At 46.8% G+C, this 21,982-nt stretch overlaps 1 protein-coding gene across 4 annotated transcripts in view; it reads left to right on the top strand.

Annotated features, from left to right (window-relative positions):
* The window catches only part of WAPL (WAPL cohesin release factor), a 1,161,107-nt gene extending 1,142,074 nt beyond the window's left edge, over window positions 1-19,033 (top strand). For all 4 annotated transcript variants that reach the window (XM_085607305.1, XM_085607324.1, XM_085607315.1 and 1 more), the window contains one exon: window positions 15,472-19,033. In XM_085607305.1, the coding sequence (XP_085463431.1) occupies window positions 15,472-15,537 (66 nt within the window). In that variant the 3' untranslated portion in view covers window positions 15,538-19,033. The remainder of the gene's footprint in view (window positions 1-15,471) is intronic.
* The last annotated feature ends 2,949 nt before the right edge of the window (window positions 19,034-21,982 follow it).

Below are 21,982 nucleotides of genomic sequence, written 5' to 3'. Positions count from 1 at the left end.
TCTTCACCACCAAAGAGAACGCGCAATGTCATCAATTCTGCGTGTTGCAATTTCCGAGGCGGCACTCGCTCGGCGACGTTTTTCATCACGAGTGGAGCTGCAGTCTGTTGTATGCCTTTCCGCCTATACCACTTCTGCCCAAAGTGCTGAAAATGCGGCGCGACCGGGCCCAAGTCATCCTTGTGGCTCCGGATTGGGCACGAAGATACTGGTATCCCGTGCGACTCAGCATGGCGATCGCTCCCCCGATTGGACTGCCTCTTTGGGAGGATCTTCTGTCGCGGCAACAGGGGATGCTCCTCCACCCAAACCTGTCCAGCCTCTACCTCCATGCTTGAAGGTTGAGCGGAGACAGATGACAGCTTTTGACCTTCCTTCCGAGGTCTGTGACATTATTCTGGCAGCCAGACTTCCTTCCACTGAGACGGTATATGCCTGCAGGTGGGGAAAAAATGTATGGCATGATGCACAGCAAAGGCTGCGGATCCCCTTGCTGCCCCTCTTTCCGAGGTCCCTCTGTTATTTCGCTCTTTGGCCCAGCAGGGCTCTGCTGTGGGCCCTATCAAAGGTCATCTCTCGGCCATTTCTGCCTTTCTACGGCTTCCTGATCAGCCTTCTCTTTTTAAGTCCCCAATTGTTAATCGCTTCCTGAAAGGCATCACACACGTTTCCTCCCGTGCCCTTACTAATGCCTCAATGTGACTTAAATCTTGTCTTGACTTATCTGAAGTGTGTTCCCTTTGAGCCACTTCATATCTGTCCTTTCCAATTTTCTCACTATGAAGACGGCTTGCCTGGTAGCTATCACGTCTGCCAGAAGAGGGAGTGAGCTCCAAGCTCTTTCTTCTAAACCTGCTTTTCTCTCCGTTAATCCGGACAGAGTGCTTTTAAGGACTCGTCCTTCTTTCTTGCCAAGGTTGTCACGCCCTTCCACATCGGGCAGACCATCACTTTGCCCACCTTCTTGCCGCCTCTGCATCCTTCAAAGAAGAGAGGCCCTATCGTCTGGACCCAAAAGGTGCGCTCTCGTTCTATCTGAAGCGCTCACAACAGTTCTGGGTGGTTGACCAACTTTTGGTTGGCTACTTGGGCGCCCATTAAGGTCGGGCCGTGCACAAACTGACCATCTGTCTGTGGGTCGTTCTCAGCATCAATGCCTGTTACTCGTTGTCTAGAAGGAGCCTCCTGTGGGACTGCATGCCCATTCTACGAGGGCAACGGCAGCCACTACTGCTTTGGGAAGCGACGTTCCCTTGCAGGACATCTGTCAGGCAGCTACTTGGGCCTCGTTGCACACTTTTACCAAGCACTGCTGCCTCGACAGCAGAGTCCGGAGAGTCGGCTTCTTTGGCCGTTCGGTTCTCCGGGACTTTCTGGTGTGATTTTGGTTCGCAAACCCACCTCCATGGTAGGTATTGCTGGGGTATCTATTCTAAGGTAAGGAATCTATCGCTAACGTGTCTCTTTCAGATGCACAAGTTACTACTTGTGTAACGATATATCTTTAAGACACATTAGTTAGTCATAGAGTCCTTACCGCCCCACTCATCCTCCCCGTTGTGCAAACTGATTTCTAGGGTTAAGGTCATCCCTTTCAGGGCCCTAGTTTCATGGCACCAGTGGTCAGAGTTTCCGCCTTCCACTGCCATGGAAAGGGCTTTCATCTGTGTCTCTACCCACCCAGCCAACCATAGTTCTCTCTACTTCTAGAAATGTCCATCCACCCTCACAAGAAGCTACAACTATGCCCATATCTACTTACACATCAGAGTTAATTAGTGCATCCCAACCTCAGGGTGCACTGCCTTGCAACTTAGCACCTGAGGTCATAGAAGGTGGGTATTTACTACTTCTGTTCTTGAACAGGATTGAAAACCTACCATACAAATGTTACACAACAAATTAGAAGCAGTTTTTTTCAAGGCCATGATAGAGCAAACTATTGTTACTTGTTGAATCTTCAAAGGTCAGAGCATGCTTATTCTTGTGTAAACCTAGCTGTAATAGCTGCCTACTTACAACGCCTGTTTAAACTCTTATCAACCCTTATCAAAGTGTTTAAGAGTGCAATCCCTCCTATATTACCCCTAGTCCTTTCATCTGAACTAAATAGCCTTCACAGTCAACATATGAGACCTCTCTTTGTACCCCTCCACTCTTAACTTAGTTTCTCTCATGGTAGATGGCTTACCTTGTAGCCGACTCCTCATCTGCAAAGTAAGTTAACTCCAAGCATTGTCAGTTGAAGAACTTTTATCAATGTCCAAAACGACAGCGTTTCGTGCCAAACGATGGTTCCACTTTTGAAGGATTTTCTTCGAGGCATATGAGCTGTACATCATTTACTGTGCATAGATCGCCATCTGGTATTGGGCTCTGATGTTTGCAGTTTGTTTTGTTCGAAGAAGTCTTTGTAGTCACGAGATAGGTGACTCCATCTTACGATGATAGTGCGCATGGGCATCAACTCCATTCCCCATATTGTTTTTTTCCGCCATCGGGTTCTGGTGTGATGTGCTGCCCTCCGTTCGATATAGTCTTCGAACCCCCTTCGTCGTGCAATCCTTCGCCACTCAACGGTGTTGTTCTCGATCGCGTTCCCCTTTCGACACGCATCCTCCAACTTCAAATAATCTTCGACCAAGAGCTTCGACGTTGGCTGTTGGGCCTAACCATGCCGAACACGCTGGCTGCCGATGGAACGGACTCCGTTCAAAAAATGCCCCAGGTGTGGTTCTAAAGTGTGTAACCTCTGCTTCTCCCCCAAGCACGAGGAAAAGCACTGCGAGGCCTGTATATCTTTCCGGTCGAAGAAAACCATCCGTGATCGTCTGGCTCGATGTCACGAAATGTCCCGCAGCAACAACTCTATTCCAGATGTCTTCGGAGCAATTTCTAATGTCATCCAGAACTCCAACCTGCATAAGAGAATATCTCCGTGTCCGAAGCCAACGATTCTGATGAAGACTAGCAGAATGTCACCCCGGCTCAACGGACAGTGAGTACTAACACCCAGGCTCCACCAAACCTAAACCTATGGCTCCGGTAATACCTTCGCTCTCAGGCTCAGGTCGACACCGTGAACATACTTCAGACGTCCCGCCCTCGGTCCGGCTATGAAACCGAAACAAAAGCCTTCCGACTCGGGATCGAGTCGGCCCCATTCCGGCTCCGAACATACACCTTCAGCACCAAAGCCTAAAACCAAGCCGGTGCCCAACCCTCTGGCATTGAAGACCCCTTCAATGCCGAAAACCTCGACACCAAAACCGCCAAAAGACAAAGTTTCTGAGCCGAAACAGGACAAACCGAAAGCTTCAGAGGCGAAGAAAATCTGAGTCGAAAACTCCCTCACTAAAGGTTTGGGAGTCGAAAACTCCCTCACCAAAGGTTTGGGAGTCGAAAACTCCCTCACCAAAGGTTTGGGAGTCGAAAACTCCCTCACCAAAGGTTTGGGAGTCGAAAACTTCTACAAAACCTTCACTGCCTAAAGCCTTCGGCGCCGAACAAGACATACCACTCAAAGACCTTTCTTTTCTAGAATCTTCGGATCCATAGCAGAAAACACTGCATATTGACCCCAAAACTGGCCAACTTCTCCCCAAACCTCCTAAGAAACAGAAACTAGACTCCCTAGAGGACTCGCATACCTCTCAAATGCAAGGACATGGATACTAACCCTTCTCCCCCTTATATACCTCCCTCTCCTCCTCCTGATTCCAACTTATTTATCTCACCAGTAAACTCACCATCACCTACACTATCACCTGCACCACAGGAGGAGGAGGATGATGAATGATGGTGGGGATACACTAGGGGAGGATGACAACCATAACATACCATAGGACACCGACCCATGGGATGACTATGATCAAGATCCAGATGTACACAATAACCCTGATCTTTATCCCTCCAGGCCATCACCACCTGATGATAACATTGGTTTTGCACAACTTATTAATAGGGCTGCTCACTACCATGGGGTGGAACTACACACTGATCTCCTAGAAGAGGACTTCTTAGTGGAAACATTTGCACCCTCACAAAAATCCACCCACACCCTGCCCATGCTAAAAGGCATGTTAAAACATGCTACAGAAGTATTCAAAGACCCTGTTGGAGCCCGAATACTTACACCAAGGGTGGATAAAAAATATAAAGCAGCTCCCACAGATCCAGTGTATATCAAAGGCCAGGTACCTTTAGACTCTCTTGTTGTGTCTAAAGCACGCAAGAGGGCTAATTCCCAAGCTACAGGCGATGCCCCTCCTCCTGACAAGGAGTCAAAGCTTATAGACACTTCAGGGAAAAGAACTGCGCCACAGGCTGCTAACCATTGGTGCATTGCCAATGCGCAAGCTCTCTTAACACGCTTTGACAGAGTGCACTATGACGAGCTGGAAAAACGAATGCAGCATTTACTAGAGGAACACTAAAACAAGGCCAATAAACTCATTCAAGAGGGCAAACTTATAACTAACACCTCCATAAAATGCGCCCTAGATGCGGCTGATACAGCATCTCGTGCCATTAACACCAGCATATTACTGCGTAGGCACGCTTGGCTTCGAATCTCCGGTTTCAAGCAAGAAGTTCAAACCACCATACTCAATCAGCCTTTTGATCAAGAGCATCTTTTCGGACCTACAATCGATACGTCATTGGGGAAAATGAAGAAAGATACCAAGACTGCAAAGTCCATGGGGGCCTTGCTACTACCTTCCCACAAGGGTTCCTTTCGCTGCTCTTTTATAGGGGTGGCTCCTAAACAATGTAGTCAGAAAATCCCTCCTCATCTTACAAAAGCCCCAATCAATCTCCCTTCTCCAGAGGATATTTTTGGGGAGGATACAGAGGGAACAATAATAGGGGAAGAGCTAGAGGTAACAACACCCGCAATTCCACTACCACCAAGCAGTAACTTCCCTACACTACCCCCCGACCATTCCACTCCTGTCAGAGTACGTCTTTCACAGTTCCTACCTGTCTGGAATCCCATCACAACAGACAAGTGGGTAAGACAAATCATCCTTTATGGTTATTGCCTAGAACTCACCTCCACTCCCCCAAATATCCCCCCCCCCCTCTCCCCCAGGCAACGTCCAATGTCATCAGAACATCGGACCCTCCTAAAACAAGAGGTTCTCTCTCTGTTACAAAAACATGCAATAGAACCTGTCTCCTTGCCTCATCAGGGCACAGGGGTTTACTCCCTATATTTCCTTATTCCAAAAAAGGATGGCTCTCTCAGGCCAATACTGGACTTCAGACCACTAAACCTCTATATTCAGTCATATCACTTCCACATGGTCACCCTCCAACAGGTGCTCCCATTGCTTCAACAGTGCGTCTTTCTTTACACTCAGGATTTAAAGGACGCCTACTTCCATATTCCCATTCATCCAGCTCACAGAAAATATCTCAGATTCTTGGTGGAAGGTCAGCGCTGCCAATTCAAAATCCTCCCATATGGGGTAACCACAGCACCCAGAGTCTTCACCAGGTGCCTTGCAGTAGTTGCAGCTCACCTAAGAAGACAACACATTCACGTGTTCCCATATCTGGGCGACTGGCTCATAATAGTCAAGTCACACAGCAGCTGCGTTCACCACACCCGCAAAACAATTCAGTTGCTTCACAACTTGGGACACTGAATTTTACCAGGTCCCACTTTCAACCATCCGAACACACAAACATATCTAGGAGCTACAATAGACACTTCCAAAGCTCTAGCATACCCCAACCCAGTCAGAATACACAACATAAAGGCTCTAATATCACAATTTCAGCCTCAACACTAATTACCGTCTCGAGTATTCATGCATTTAATTGGGATGATGGTCTTGCATTCTAATCGTCCCTCATGCAAGACTCCACATGTGTCCTCTACAGGAATGCTTAGCACGTCAATGGAACCTGGCTCAAGGTCAGATCTGGTGTTGGTGGACAGCTGCACATATCGCTCTATGCACTGGTGGAACACACAAAACCTTTCCAAAGGGCGGCCGTTCCTAGACCCGGTTCCACAGTTAGTACTAACAGATTCATCGCTTGCTGGCTGAGGAGCTCATCTCCAAAACCTTACCATTCAAGGCATATGGACTACACAACAAAACAATTCCACATAAACCACCTGGAATTACTGGCACTTTTTCTGGCATTAAAATACTTCGAACTCCATCTAGTAGGCAAAGCTGTCTTAGTCTGTACAGATGACATGACAGCAATGTACTGCATACAAAAGCAGAGAGGGACACTCTACAGCTTTTACACTTAGCTCAACGCAATGGAAATGGACCATTCCACAGAACATATATCTCCTTGCCGATCACCTCCCAGGAGTACACAATCAAATCACAGATCTGCTCAGTCGTCAACAACAAATCCACGAATGGGAACATCATCCTCAGGTTCTTCCATTCTTTCAAATGTGGGACTACCCAGAAATACACACCAAAACACAAAATGCCCAACCTTCGCGTCCAGTTATTCACACCCATTGTCAACAGGCAATGCGATGTGGATGAACTGGTCAGGGAAATTTCCTAACACTTTTCCGCCTCTCCCACTCATTCCATTAGTGGTTCGGAAGCTCAAACAGCATTTCCTCACACTAATCCTGGTTGCTCCCACATGGGCTCGACAACCCTGGTTCACAACCCTATTAGAAATGTCAGTAGTTCCTCATCAAAAACTACACCTCTCTCCCAACCTTCTCACTCAGAACCATGGAGAGATAAGGCATCCAGAGCCCAGTCAACTCAACCTTACGATCTGGCACCTGAAGTCTTAGAGTTTGGCTACCTTAATCTCCTACCAGCCTACATGAACGTCATTAAAGAGGCTAGACATCCTACTACCAGAGCATGCTACGCAGCAAAGTGGAAACTATTTGTAATTTACTGTACAAACAATCAAATCAATCCACTAGACGCTTCCACTCAAAATATTATTAGCTATCCATTGCACCTAAAACGCTGTAACCTAGCTTATACATACATAAGACTACATCTAGCTGCAATAGCAGCTTATCTACAAAACAGAGAACACTGGTCTTTGTTTCGAGTACCCGCTATTAAAGCTTTTATGGAAATACTTAAGAGTAATTCCCCCTAGAGTTCCGCCCTCTCCAGTGTGGGATCTTAATATCGTCCTTACAAGGCTCATGGGCCCACCATTTAAACCTCTGCACAAATGTGAACTAAAATTCCTCACTTGGAAGGTACCCTTCCTTATAGCCATCACATCTCTTAGAAGAGTGAGCGAGCTTCAGGCACTAACCATACAAGAACCTTTTTTGCAAATTCATCACAACAAAGTGGTTCTCAGAACTAATCCAAATTTTTTACCTAAAGTTGTGTCTGCCTTTCACCATAACCAGTCTGTTGAACTACCAGTATTTTTTCCTCGACCAGACTCAGTGGCAGAAAGGGCTCTTCACACGCTTGACGTTAAAAGGGCACTACTCTATTACACTGAAAGACCTAAATCCTTAAGAAAGACTAAACAACTCTGTGTTGCTTTCTCCCCACCTCATAAAGGCAATCCTATTTCAAAAGCAGGTATTGCACTGTGGATTGTTAAGTACATCCAAATATGTTACCTTAAAGCCAAGCGTACATTAACCATTCCCCAAAGGGCTCATTCTACGTGCAAACTAGGGGCTTCTATGGCCTTCTTAGGGACCATTCCCTTAGATGACATCTGCAACTTGGGCTACACCGCACACATTTGCAAAACAATATCGTGTAGATATGCAAGCAAAACAAGCAGCTAGTGTGGGCCCGGCTCTCTTAAGAACACTTTTTATAACCACTGCAACAGATACAAGTTAGCCATCGCCACAAACAAAACTGCTATATAGTCTATGCACTGTACATGATCTACAGCTCATATACCTCGAACGGAAAATGCTACTTACCAGTATGCATCTGTTCTTGGCATGTAGAGCTGTAGATTCATATACGCCCACCCGCCTCCCCGGTACCTTTATCTATTGCAGTGTTATCTTACTTAGATACATCACACATGGACATCTTTCTATTTCATACTAACTCCATCATCACCCTTTATGGCGCAAACAATCTGGGGTTGGAGTCGATGCCCATGCGCACTATCATCGTAAGGAGGAGTCACCTGTTCGAGGCATGTGGGCTGCTGAATTCATATCTGTGCATAGATCGCCGCCTAGTGTTGGGTCCGGATGTTTGCACGTTGTTGTCCTGGAAGAGTCTTCGAAGTATCCTTGGATAGGTGACTCCTCCCCTGGACTACAGTGCGCATGGGCATCCTCTCCATCCTCAGATTGTTTTTTTTCCGCCATTGGGTTCGGATGTGCTATCTTAGCTCAAGTTAGGAAAATATTTTTTCGAGGCCAAAAGGCCTTTAGTTTGCGTCGGTACTGTTTATCGATCGGGTTTCGATACAATCCTGTTCGTTTACTAACTTTCAGCACCGACTTTTTTCGCATTTACCCGTCCATCGACTACTTCGACGATGGAATCGAGGACGCCATTCAAAAGGTGTCCGGTATGCAATGCGAAGTACCCACACATCGACGTCCATCCGGTGTGCAACAAATGCCTTTCGCCGGACCACGACGAATCAACATGCATGGCCTGTGCCCGGTTCCGCTCCAAGAAGACTCTGCGGAATCGACGAGCGGCGAGACTTGAGGCGCAGCACGCGGCACCGGCCCCAACAGACATCTTCGACGAGGCCGAAGACGTCGAGGAATTGGAAGTCTTGCCCTCCAGTCCCGTTTCCGAACACGAACCCGGATCGGACGAGGAAGACGAGTCACTCTTCCACAGAGGTGAAGACGACACCGAGGTAGGAGACGACGAGGAGGCCTTAGGGGCCGAAGAAAGTAGCTCCAATGATGAACAAGGCCTACCTGTTCAAACCGTTCAAACACCAGTGCCACAGCCTATGGCTCCGGTCGAGGGATCGCCTTCGGGCCTTACCCGAGACCCATCCCGCAGTTCTTCGGCCCCGCCCTCGGGCCCGGCCTCGGACGTTCAGCGGCAGCCATTACTACATAAACAGGCTGGTTTCCCTACCACAAAACCGAAACCGAAAGCTGCTCAGGTTCCACCGAAACCGAAACTGAAAGTAGCGCTGGTCGGATCGAAGCCTTCGACGCCAGCGCACCGCGTCGGCACCGACCGCACCAAGAGGGACTTCGGTGCCGAACTTGAAGCGGGCGACGTTGGAGTCGACAAACGGAAAAAAGCCATCGGCACCGACAAACCTGCTCGGCTACCGGCACCGACGACACCAAGGGCCGTACCGCCTGCTGTGTCTCACATCGCTCCCTCGACGACACCTAAGCCTCAGGTATCGAAGACTTCGACGGTGATCTCTTCACCTCGACTCGATGAACCGCCGGCGCCGAAAAAATCTACGGCCGCCTCTACGAGCCTGGCCGGTGCCAAAGCCTCGAAGGCGCCCCAAGTACGACCTGGTGCGACGCAAGGCAGCAAAACCACAACTGTCCTCCAGGACACGTCGGGCTCCGGTTCGGTCGGAGCTCCAGCAGCCTCTTCGGTGCCGACCAACATTACCTTCGGCTTGCCTCCGTCGACAATCCCAAAAATGTTCCAACTCAGGACACGGGTCACCCAACCTACGGTCACACCTGCTGAGACGTCTCCGGCACGTATCATCGACGCCGGCACTGGCAGGATGATTCTCCACGACCGAAGGATAACTTCGGAGCCGCCATTGGACCCTTTCAGGATCCCACTAAAAAGGAAGTTGCCTGCAGAATCGGAACCTCTCCTTTATGAACCCTTCCATTCATCCTACCAGGATCCACACCGGTTCTCCCCCACACGCTCCGATACAGACGCATTGGAGGACTACATGGCTGACCAAGTCCCCTACCATGTAGACACGGACCCTGATGACCAGCAGGACCCTGATCAAACTTGGGGCGACCCTGCAGACCCCAGTGCACCTCTCGATGCACAGGATCCACAACTCTATGGGGCAAAGACATCTCCTACGGAGGATACTGCGGCGTTCAATGCTCTTATCGAACGTGCTGCCAATAACCATGGGGTACAGCTTCACTCTGATACCATCGAAGATGACTTTCTAATGGACACCTTTGCATCCTCAGAAAGACATGTAAAGACTCTGCCAATGTTGAAGGGGGTCCTCAAACCAGCCAAGGACATTTTCAAAGAACCCACCAGGGCACGAGTGATAAACCCCAGGATTGATAAAAAATACAGATCAGCACCTGGGGATCCTACTTACATCAGAGGACAATTACCACTCGACTCCATCGTCGTAGCGAATGCACGCAAGAGGGCACACTCGCAAACAACAGGTGACGCTCCTCCCCCGGACAAAGAGTCCAAGGTGTTAGAAACCTCTGGCAAGCGAGTTGCCGCCCAAGCTGCCAACATATGGCGCATAGCCAACACTCAGGCGCTCCTTGCTCGCTATGATAGAGCGCACTATGACACACTGGAGCAAATATTCCAACATCTCCCTGACCAGTTCAAGGAAGGCGCAGAAATGCTCATCAGAGAAGGACAGCTACTAACGAACGCTTCCATCAAATGCGCACTAGATGCTGCAGACACGGCTGCCAGAGCCATAAACACAAGCGTCATGTTGCGACGACATGCCTGGCTACGGATCTCAGGATTCAAGCCTGAGGTACAAAACAATATACTGAACCAGCCCGTCAACCCCGACTATTTATTCGGGCCAGAGGTTGACACCACCCTCGAAAAGATAAAAAAGGATACGGACACTGCAAAGTCCATGGGCGCACTACAAACTCAGTCCTTTCGGAGCGGCTCCTTTCGTCGCCCCGGAAACAAGGGAGCAGGTAGAGGACAGGGGTCACAACAAACATATAACAAAGGCAATACACAGACCACCTATGATAAAAACACCCGAGGTGGATATCGTGGCTCCAGCACAAAGGGCAGAGGACGCGGCTACGGCAACACCAGGTCCTCCCCCAAGAACAAGCAGTGACACCCTCTCCCTTCCTCCCGACCACATAACACCTGTCGGGGGAAGGCTACAAAGGTTCCTGTCCACGTGGAATTCCATCACCACGGACAGGTGGGTCAAAGATATTATAAAATACGGTTACTGTCTGGAGTTAACCTCCACTCCACCCACAATACCACCAAGAAGCCGTCCTATGTCCTCAGAGCACTTAACGCTCTTACAGCAAGAAGTGCAAAGTATGCTTCTAAAAGGCGCTATAGAGGTCGTACCCATCCACGAGCAGGGTGCGGGAGTGTACTCCCTCTACTTCTTAATTCCAAAAAAGGACGGGTCGCTCAGACCTATATTGGACCTGAGACCCCTGAACCAGTACATTCTTTCAGAGCACTTTCATATGCTCACTCTACAGCAAGTCCTTCCGCTTCTCAAGCAGGGAGACTTCCTAGCCACACTGGACCTCAAGGATGCGTACTTTCACATACCCATCCACCCCTCACACAAAAAATACCTCCGGTTCACTGTTCAGGGGCAGCACTATCAGTTCAAAGTCCTTCCCTTCGGCGTGACAACAGCGCCCAGGGTTTTCACGAAGTGCCTAGCTACGGTGGCAGCACATCTCCGGAGGCAGCATATACACGTCTACCCCTACCTAGACGACTGGCTCGTTCAAGCGAAGTCAGCCCAGCAATGTGCAAGCCACATGTCCCGCACCATTCACCTTCTTCACAGTCTGGGATTCTCACTAAATTATCCAAAGTCCCATCTCCAGCCTGCACACGTACAACAGTACCTAGGTGCGACTATAGACACTCTGGCGGCCACAGCTCAGCCAAATTTAGTGAGGATCAACCGCATACAACTGCTGATCTCCAAATTCAAACCCAATCACTCACTTCCAGCGCGAGTGTTTATGCAGTTGATAGGCATGATGGCCTCCTGCATCTTCATAGTCCCGCACGCGAGATTACATATGCGCCCACTTCAGGAGTGCCTAGCACGTCAGTGGAATCAGGCTCAAGGACAGTTAAAGGACCTAGTGTTGGTGAGCGGTCGGGCATACAACTCTCTGCATTGGTGGAATCCACAAAACCTTTGCAAGGGCCGACCGTTCCAAGAGCCTGTCCCACAGATAGTACTGACAGCGGACGCGTCTCTCCAGGGATGGGGAGCTCATGTACTCCACTACACAGTGCAAGGACTATGGACAACACAACAAAAGAAGTTGCACATCAACCTTCTGGAATTGATGGCAATCTTCCTAGCCATGAAGGCATTCAAAGTACATCTATGCAACAAGGTCGTGTTGATCCGGACGGACAACATGACCGCAATGTACTACATACAGAAACAGGGAGGCACACACTCTCCACAGTTGTCTCATCTGGCTCAGAGCATGTGGAAGTGGGCCATTCAAAGGAACATGTTCCTCATGGCGGAACACCTCCCTGGCAAGGACAACCAGATGGCGGATCTGCTCAGCAGACACAGCCACCAAATGCACGAGTGGGAGTTACACCCATCAGTACTCCAACCGTACTTTCAGCAGTGGGGTCATCCGGAGATAGACCTATTCGCGACAAGCGAAAACGCAAAATGCCAAAGCTTCGCCGCCAGATTCCCACATCCGCAGTCGCAGGGCAATGCGATATGAATGAACTGGTCCGGCAGATTTGCGTACGCTTTTCCCCCAGCGCCATTGATACCGCTAGTGGCCCGCAAACTCCGACAACACTCCCTGACACTCGTCCTAGTTGCTCCCACGTGGGCACGCCAGCCGTGGTACACCACCTTCCTCGAACTTTCCGTGGTGCCGCATCAAAGGCTGCGGATCAAACCCGCGCATTTGACGCAGAACCATGGAGAGGTTCAGCACCCAGATCCGCAACAGCTGAATCTGGCGATCTGGCTCCTGAAGTCCTAGAGTTTGGCTATCTCAACCTGCCACCTGACTGTATGGACATCATCAAGGAGGCCAGGAGACCCACTACCAGAGCTTGCTATGCAGCCAAATGGAAAAGGTTCGTCATTTATTGCGGTAATAATGACATCAACCCGCTGGACGCATCCATCCAAAACATCATCTGTTATCTCTTACACCTATATCGATGCAATCTGGCGTACACCTCTATACGTGTCCATTTGACCGCAATATCAGCCTATCTGCAAACCAGGCAGCACCTCTCTCTATTCAGAGTGCCTGCCATCAAAGCATTCTTGGAAGGGCTCAAACGAGTCATTCCACCTAGTCACCCACCGGCTCCAATGTGGAACCTCAACTTGGTCCTCACACGCCTGATGGGTCCACCCTTTGAACCTCTACACTCATGCGAGATTCAATTCCTTACCTGGAAAGTGGCCTTCCTAGTAGCGATCACTTCCCTCAGAAGAGTTAGTGAACTCCAGGCACTAACCGTTCAAGAGCCATTTATTCAGGTTCACGCCAACAGGGTCGTACTACGTACCAACCCCAAGTTCATGCCCAAGGTAATATCGCAGTTCCACATGAACCAGACTATTGAACTGCCCGTTTTCTTCCAAAACCCACAAACTGTTGCAGAAAGGGCACTACATACACTAGATGTACGGAGGGCCCTCATGTACTACATCGACAGGACTAAACCATTCAGGAAGACAAAACAACTGTTCGTTGCCTTTGCCCCACACCACAAAGGTAACGCCATCTCCAAAGCAGGGATAGCCAGATGGATAGTTAAGTGTATTCAAATCTGTTATCAAAAGGCAAAACGCACATTAACTATTCCACCACGAGCCCACTCAACACGTAAGTTGGGGGCTTCCATGGCCTTCCTAGGAAATATTCCCCTGCATGATATATGCAGAGCAGCCACATGGTCCACTACACACACATTTACAAAACACTATTGCGTAGATGTGCAGTCAAAACAGCAGGCAGCTGTAGGACAGGCTGTTCTCAAAACACTTTTTCAGACCGCTGCAGCTGGCACGGGTAGCCGCCGCTAATAGAGGGCACTGCTATGTATTCTATGCACAGATATGAATTCAGCAGCCCACATGCCTCGAACTGAATATGCTACTTACCAGTATGCATCTGTTCTTGGCATGTAGGGCTGCTGACATTCATATCGCCCTCCCTCCTCCCCGGCGCCTGTCGCAGCTGCAGCTCTCAGAATTACTGCAAGCATGGTCATCACTTTCTGTATCTACTCCATCACTGCCACAATGGCGAAAAACAATCTGAGGATGGAGAGGATGCCCATGCGCACTGTAGTCCAGGGGAGGAGTCACCTATCCAAGGATACTTCGAAGACTCTTCCAGGACAACAACGTGCAAACATCCGGACCCAACACTAGGCGGCGATCTATGCACAGATATGAATGTCAGCAGCCCTACATGCCAAGAACAGATGCATACTGGTAAGTAGCATATTCAATCTTGTGACTACAAAGACTTCTTTGAACAAAAACAAACTGCAAACATCCGAGCCCAGCACCAGGTGGTGATCTATGCACAGTATATAAATATACAGCTCTTCATGCCAAGAACAGATGCATACTGGTAAGTATCATTTTCCTTTTTCATGTAGTGTTTCTATTATGTGAGGATCAGAGTTTGCTTTTGCCCAGTATTACATTTAGGCCTGGGTGGAGTAGAACTCTGCAAAGTGATCGAAAGACTCTGCCGCACTACGCGGAGTTCCGCAAGTGGCTCAGTAGGTTTGGTCATGCCGTTCGCGTTGATTTTCAGCGCCGGGAGCTTGACATGTGCTGTAAAAAATTTACAGCGCGAGTGGCCCCATGCGTAATGCAAGTGGGTGCTGCTTCTTTTCTTGCTGCTAGAGTAGATTTTGTACCAGAGCTGCAGCTGAATGGAAGGTTGCTCAACGGGAGCGGTCATCCAAGACCGCCTGCGTTGAGAAATCTGACCAGCCCGCGTTGAGAAATCAGGCTGGGAAGTAGATTTTCCTTGCCCGCACTCACCAACTTAATGTTGGTGAGCGAGGAAAAAACTGTTCAGCAGAGAGGAGTTTTTTGGAACTCCACGTGATCTGCAGAGTGCGTAAAACTCGCAAACAGAATGGAGTTCACCGCCCAGGCCTAATTATTTTAAATATAAACAAACTGCAGTGAAAACAATATCCACTGTTTGAAATAACATCACTAGTGAAGAGACATGATGTATACCACCACACAAACATTTGAGAACAATTATTTTTTTACTTATTAATTTTCCATTACATTGGATCTTTTGACGTGAGAAGATTCGAATGATAATTTTCACTTGTTGCTTTATGGATCTTTACAAGTTTAATGTATTGATTGAAACACTATTAAAAATGTTGCGATATTGATACATTTAAAACTTCAAGTGTGTGTTTTTTAGGGTGAGATGTGTATGTGCATCAAAGTATGATTCTTAATAAGTTTACGAGTTTGCTCTTGTTGATAAACCTGGAATGTGTCAATGGAAAAGTTTAAGTAAGCTTCAAAAACAGTTTTCTTTCTCCTCAGTGTGCAGTTGGGACGACTGGCCAGAAATCTATATCTCGAGTCATTGAATACTTGGAAAGCTGCTAGAGTCGTCAACAGCCACCGCTTGGTGAAGCCAGCACTACCCTTCGAGGCAGAGTTGTGAAATTGTCATTGCAGTCGTGTTCAGAGTACTCGGCGCGTCTCTTATGTGGACACGTTATTCAGAGCAAACTTGGGATGTGCATTTTGATGTAAATGTTACTGCTCTACAATGGTCAGCTGTTGCCCAAAGTGAGAAATGAAGATGTTATATAAGAAAATACAAAACTCAGATCCAAGACAGCACATTTTTTTGTATATTGGTTCTTTTTCTTTGAGTTAATGGGTTAAGTTTTTGGCCAGTTATGGGTTACTGCTGTATATGCAACTTTAGCTAACTGTGTTTAAGTTGGCGAAAATGGTATGGCAACCCAACCAAGTTATTTGGCATCTCCAAGAAGGCTCACCTCGTAGTAGTTCTGAAACACAGAACGCCGGGTGCTCTTGTGTTTCTTTTGAAAAGGGGGGTGAATGGAATTTGTTTTGGAAACGCTTCCAAAACCAACAACTCAGATGTTTAGAAAATTAAAATATTGTGTAAAAATTTTATTTTATTGTTGTCTAGTGCTTTTTTTTTTATTTAGACGCTTTTGAAATTGTTTTTAATTAAAAGTTTTGTTTATGATGTTTATTTAAAACTGCTTAGAATCCTGAAACCAAATGTCAGGATTTTTGTTTTTTTAGATGGAGATTGTCGCAGAACTTATTCTGAGATAGTCAAGGCACAAATGATTTTTGGATCTTGAATCCTATTCTTTTCTGATAAGTATTAAAATCAGAAGTAAGCGTATGTTGGACAACTTAGCAAAGGGAATGCCTCAGGTGTACGTGTATGCTCTGTTAACATGTAGCATACATGCAATCCAGAATCAATAGAAGTCCACTGTTTGATGCAACTGCCGATGCAAAATGTGGTTGCAGCTGTATTATGGGCAATATTCTTTTAAAAATGGACTGTACCATTGTCCCTGCTCAGATTGCCAGTGGCTCTGCACTTACGTTGGTGTTTGTTCAAAGTTTTGTTTTAGAGAAAGCTGAAATGAAGACAGTAATCTGAGATTGAGGGACGTTGCAGGCTTTAAAAAGTCCTTTTACTCATTTTTGTATTCTTGTTAAAAACATCCTTTGGAAACCTATTTCGAAGAGCCATGATGTATATTAAAATTTGCAATAAGGGATACAGATCTTTTCTGTGGGATCCATTCATTATTTTTCTAAAATGTAAATGAGCCTTCCAGTTGTTTGTTTTTAGTTTTTATCATCTGTCTGATTGTTACTGGCCCCTACGGATGTAACTTTGTTTTCCCGTTTGCTTCATTAACTTTGCCTTGTGAAATGTGCCAGACCTACGTGTTCATTTGTAGTTTGAACTGAAAGATGTATTGTCTAAACTAACAGTTTATTTTAAATGACTGTCTACCTACTTATGCCAATTCCAATCCTTCCAAAAAAACAGTTCTTGTTCCCCAGTAGCACATCTGAACAGAGACCGGTCGGTCAGTTCTTTGCTAAGAGACTGAATTTACATACCCCTCTTTCCATGTTGTAAAACAAAGTTATGGTCTAAGGCATCTCAGGAATCCAGAATGTGATTCCCGTCCTTCGTCAAAATAGCTATCTATATGCGCTACTAAAATGTAGTTTGAAGAAGAACAGAAAATAATGACTAGGTAAAATATATATGGTTCGATTCAAGCTAAATAGCGAACATAAAAATGTGCAAAATTCCCTCTGACCAATTATTTTTTATTCTGTAGTAATCTTGCCGAAAAGTTAGTTTTGGCATAGGTCGTAGACTCTTGACCATGGAAAGTTCATCACTAATAGAGATACAAGTGCAGATGGACATGTCAAGGTTTACAATTCATAAGTCCTAATAACATCCATGATTTTTCTGTAACCAGTAAACAAGTGTGAATTGCAGCCTTGTTTACATTTTGCATCTCTTTTCTCTGCAGTCAACCAAAAACGTTTCAATTATGCCCACGATCGCTGTGGTGGCACTTTATCATGAGATACAAGAGAAGCTATGTTTGATTTGAGGAGTTTTAATTTGATTTTGGACAGTAAGCAAAAGGGCCCACGAAAAAGCCAGTTATTAGTTTAATGAAAGTCACTGTCTGTTACACTTAACATAATTTTAGCATAGCAGCAATCAATGCAGATGAAACCAAAACAATTTTCATTTGTATGTAGTTTAGAGAGATGCAAACAAGATGTTCTTATCCAAGTTGTTAGCACTTAAGCATCATTTTCTTTCCATTTTGTTTATACAATATCTCTTCTTTGTTCATATTTTTGATTGGAGAAAATATTTGAGTTTTAAAGGTTAAAAAGGCAGACTATTCGCTATTTGACTTTATTCTGCTCAACTTCGTAAAACATATGTCTGCCATTATTCCATTACTGAACATGAGGTGAGGAGAAAACCTAGGTAATGATCCCCTTCAGAGATTGTCGTTTTAAAAAGAACGATTGATGTGGCAGGCAGTAGATGTCAAGAAGTGTGGTGTAGATTTTAATCTCCAATGCTCCTTTTGTCAGTCTCAATAATAGCTTTAAAGTGGATCAAGGATACTTTCAAAATTTGTATCCTATGAATGCGTGTAGGCTAACAATTTTGAGGTGACATCAGGGCTTTATGTATGAATTTCAAATTAAACACCACACACAATTGTCCCATATGACGTTTTTGACTTGGAAGTCCCATGTTACGATTGTATGTAATTGCACTGGTTTTCGCTTTTGGGCAAAGTAGTTTTCTAAAATGTGCACTTAGCCTATGCCTACAAGAATATCAGCTGTGTTTGAACGAAGACTGATAAGTTGCAATCATTGACAAGAAACAGTGATTTGGATCAAACATTTTGATAGAATTTTGTCCACATGGTTTAATAACCGTAAAGTAATTATATCCACCATCACCTCCATCTAAATGATTTTCCCTTCTTAAAGAAGAAACCAGATTTTTCAAAGTCTAATTTTTGTAGATTCCTGTGTTATATGAAACCAAGAATGGCTGTAATCAATGAGCAGGGCCAACAAAACCTTTGTTACAAGTATGAATGGAAGTGGTTTTACTTCCATGAATTCGTATTTTATACCTAGTTTCCAGACTGTGGCAAAAGTAGGTTTACTTTTTTTCCGTTTGGGGTGGGAATTTAGTATAAGTGCAAACCGCCTTGTGAATTGCAAGGAATTTATTTAGACCTTCCATGGACTTTGCATCAAGGGTACTGAAGTCTGTTTGCAAAATAACGTGTTTTAAAGTAACATTTTCCATTGTAAATATCCCTGTAAATACAATCAGTTGGAAATTAGAATGGTAGAATACTTTTCTGAATCCAATCCTATTTTTATTTTATACAATATTTCGCAGCTGTGATCTTTGGAGCTAAAGCCAACGGCAGGAAAAAAAAATCAAGTTTGTACGAGTTTCATGAAGTATGTCTGGGTTTTTGTAAATAATTTTAACTGAAATAAAATTGCTACTTTCAATATATATTTTGTTGTCTTGGTATATATGAAGTTCCATTAAAAAAGTGCCTACAGTTTTTCCTACCCTTTTTTTTTTTATTTCATATTGTAGCGATTGTAAAAAAGGCAGTGAAGATGTGAAGGCTCTCTTGTCAACTTGTCTTTGGAATGGGGGATATCCTGTTTCTAAATGCCTCCTGCACACATAGGGAGCACTGGCTCCATTTCAGCAGCTGCCCCATGGTCACTTAACTAGAGCTGTGTAGCGCCCAACCAGGGGCACCAATATCAGTTCTCGTTCTACTCCACCCTTGAATCCGGATCCAAGCTCTTTTTTCCTTAACTTTTTATGTTCTTTTGAGATAATTGTTTGGGTAAATTATTGTTCAAATTCGAGAGCAGTGCCTGGAATGTGTCCCCAGAGGGTGTCCGGGTTTAAACCCTGTCAGAAATGTAATGGATAGGTGTGCATTTCAGACCGCATAATTTTTGCTTATGGTGCTTAAGATCATAACACGACTCTAGGTCGTGGACAAGTGTGGTGTCATGAGCTGGTAAGCTATGAAGGAACGCAAAGTCAAACTTTTTGTTAACTGCTTCGAGTGCCAATCTCTGCACGGCTCGCTTTCGTTTCAGATCCAAGTTCCCTTCCGTGTCCTCTCCGTCATTGAATGAAGAACTTGAGAAACTCAAAGAAGAGGGCACATGGTATGTTCCCCATCAAAAGGTTAGTCATATTGTCGTTTTCTGCTCCCTGCGGAGTCATCATTGGGGCCAGAGCTGGTAGGAATAACTCCTGCCAGGAAGCTGCCATCCGGGATATCAGGGCACATCTGAGCCCCTGTGCCACTAACACCCTTTTCAAAGCTGCTTCAGGCCTACCTCAAGTTCCCAGCACTGGATCCAACCTTCTTTATGCATGCCATGGAAGAGCCATTGAGACTTGCAGTGGTCCCTTCAAGCACCTATGGGCCCTGTGGCTAAATTTAAAACGCGCTTACAGAAGTCAGAAAAATTCAGGGAGCAGCAGCAATAATTCATGCCAGTGTTACTGGCAAACAGTGGTCGTCATATTTGGATCTGATTTTTACCCATTACAGATGCCTGACATAGTCCAGCATGATAATGATCATAGCAACAAGGCAGCCAATTAGCTCTGTATGGATACTCGTCCAGCTCTTGCACCTAGTGATACGGTTTGGGAGAAGCCTACGTCTTCTCCTGGAGTAAATCAGCTAATCGCTAGGCCCCATACATCAGCGCTTGGGATCCGGTCCCCCATCCCTGGAATGCTTAGTCATACATGACCTTATGTAGGAAACATAACCCTGGCTCCTTCCTGGTAGCACCTTCTGATAGGGAATCTAAAAGGCCTTGTTATCTGGCAGCCTCGTGCTCCGCATTCTCATACCACAGCTTGTTTTATTGGTGTACGAAAGCCCTCTGGGATATGGCACAAATGGTGCTATGAAACGGACCCAAACACCTTAGAGACTTCTGTGCAGAAGTGGTTCTGTACAGCCAGGAGGCATCCAACCAAATAATTAGAGGTAGTCTGGGTGTGGCTGAATCTGCATGCATGGCTATGAGGTTCACTCTAGCTCTAGGGAGACATGCTTGGCTACAAAAACAGGATTCTCCAGAGAAATAGGACCTCCACCACCCAGTTAGACTAGTGCCCGTTTAAACAATTTGAGGGATTTTATGGAGTTTTCTGTTTTCACCTGTCAGTCCTTGAACCCTCACCAGCAATCAACCCAGCTCCACAGATAGTACAGATGTAAGGGCAGGGACTGTTAGACCCAGCAGTCGTTCTCCTTTTCACCTGCACCACTTAGAAAAGAGTATCTGAAAGAGACAATTAGTTATGGATTCCTCACCTTGGAATTACCCCAAGGCGTCAGACTGGATCCGGAGTATTTTTGCCTCAGCTGGACCTGTGCGTCGATAGGTGGCGTTGGTCGACTCTGCGTTCGTCGTTGACATTGTGGTCTCTGGAATGACGTTTTGATATCTACTTAGACGCCGCCCTCGGCGCTGTCGTCCGTTCTTTCTTTTTCCACGCCAGCCAGTACAGATCCGGTGAGAGCGGTACCTCAAGTCACTTTTTGACTCCGGTTTTTTGCGACTTTTTAGACACCTATTTTGAGGCGATCGACTCCTGGTGCACAGAGGGATGTCACGTCAGACCGGCTTCAAGGCTTGTGACTCCTGTCACAAACTGATGTTGGTTATGGACCTGCACCTCGTGTGCCTTTTGGTGCCTGGAGCGCGACCACGACCCGAAGTCGTGCTCAGATTGCTGGGCCATGAATCCGAAGTCTTTGCGGAAGCGGTCCCAAAAGCTTCTTGAGGCCCGGCAGTTCGCTTCGTGCTGTTCAAGGTCCCGGTCGAGAGGGAAGTCGTGGGACCGTTCGTGGAGCCATCACCACCACTCATCATGGAAGTCTTCGTCTTCGGGTAAGTCAAAGCACAAGAACAAGGCGAAGAAGCATTGTCGCTCTTTGCATTCTCCCTGTCTGTCAGTCGACGCAACGCGGGACGCGGAAGGGAGTCGTCTGCTTCCGCCCGCGGAGCCTGTTGGGTCGACTCCAGCCTTCCCTTCCATTCCGGGACCGGGAGCGACTCCTGCCCAGCTTCGTAGCTTTTACGAAGCTTTACATTCTATATTCGGGCAGTCCGAATCCGCCAGCATGCCCTCGGGCCCCGCGGACTCGGTTGGGGGTTCTAGGCCTTCGATGGCGGCTAAGGCTCCGGCGCTGCAGGGCCCCCAAGGATCCAGGCCTGATCTGGATCAGTGCTGGTTGACCTCGGGACACCTCCAGCGCCAAATCCAGTGACGACATCGATTGTGTCCCCAGCCGGCGTCAACCCCGCTCTACCCCTCGATGACACGGCGCCGACCGACGTCTGGACCGGTGCCGACCGGTACTTTTGTACCCCTGTTCTCTCCTGCTGTTTCTTAGCAGCCTGA

The sequence above is a fragment of the Triturus cristatus genome, chromosome 1_2, assembly GCF_964204655.1.
Source record: "Triturus cristatus chromosome 1_2, aTriCri1.1, whole genome shotgun sequence".
Taxonomy (NCBI): domain Eukaryota; kingdom Metazoa; phylum Chordata; class Amphibia; order Caudata; family Salamandridae; genus Triturus; species Triturus cristatus.
Note: the sequence above shows the minus strand (reverse complement) of the source record. Positions and strands in the feature narration are given on the sequence as shown.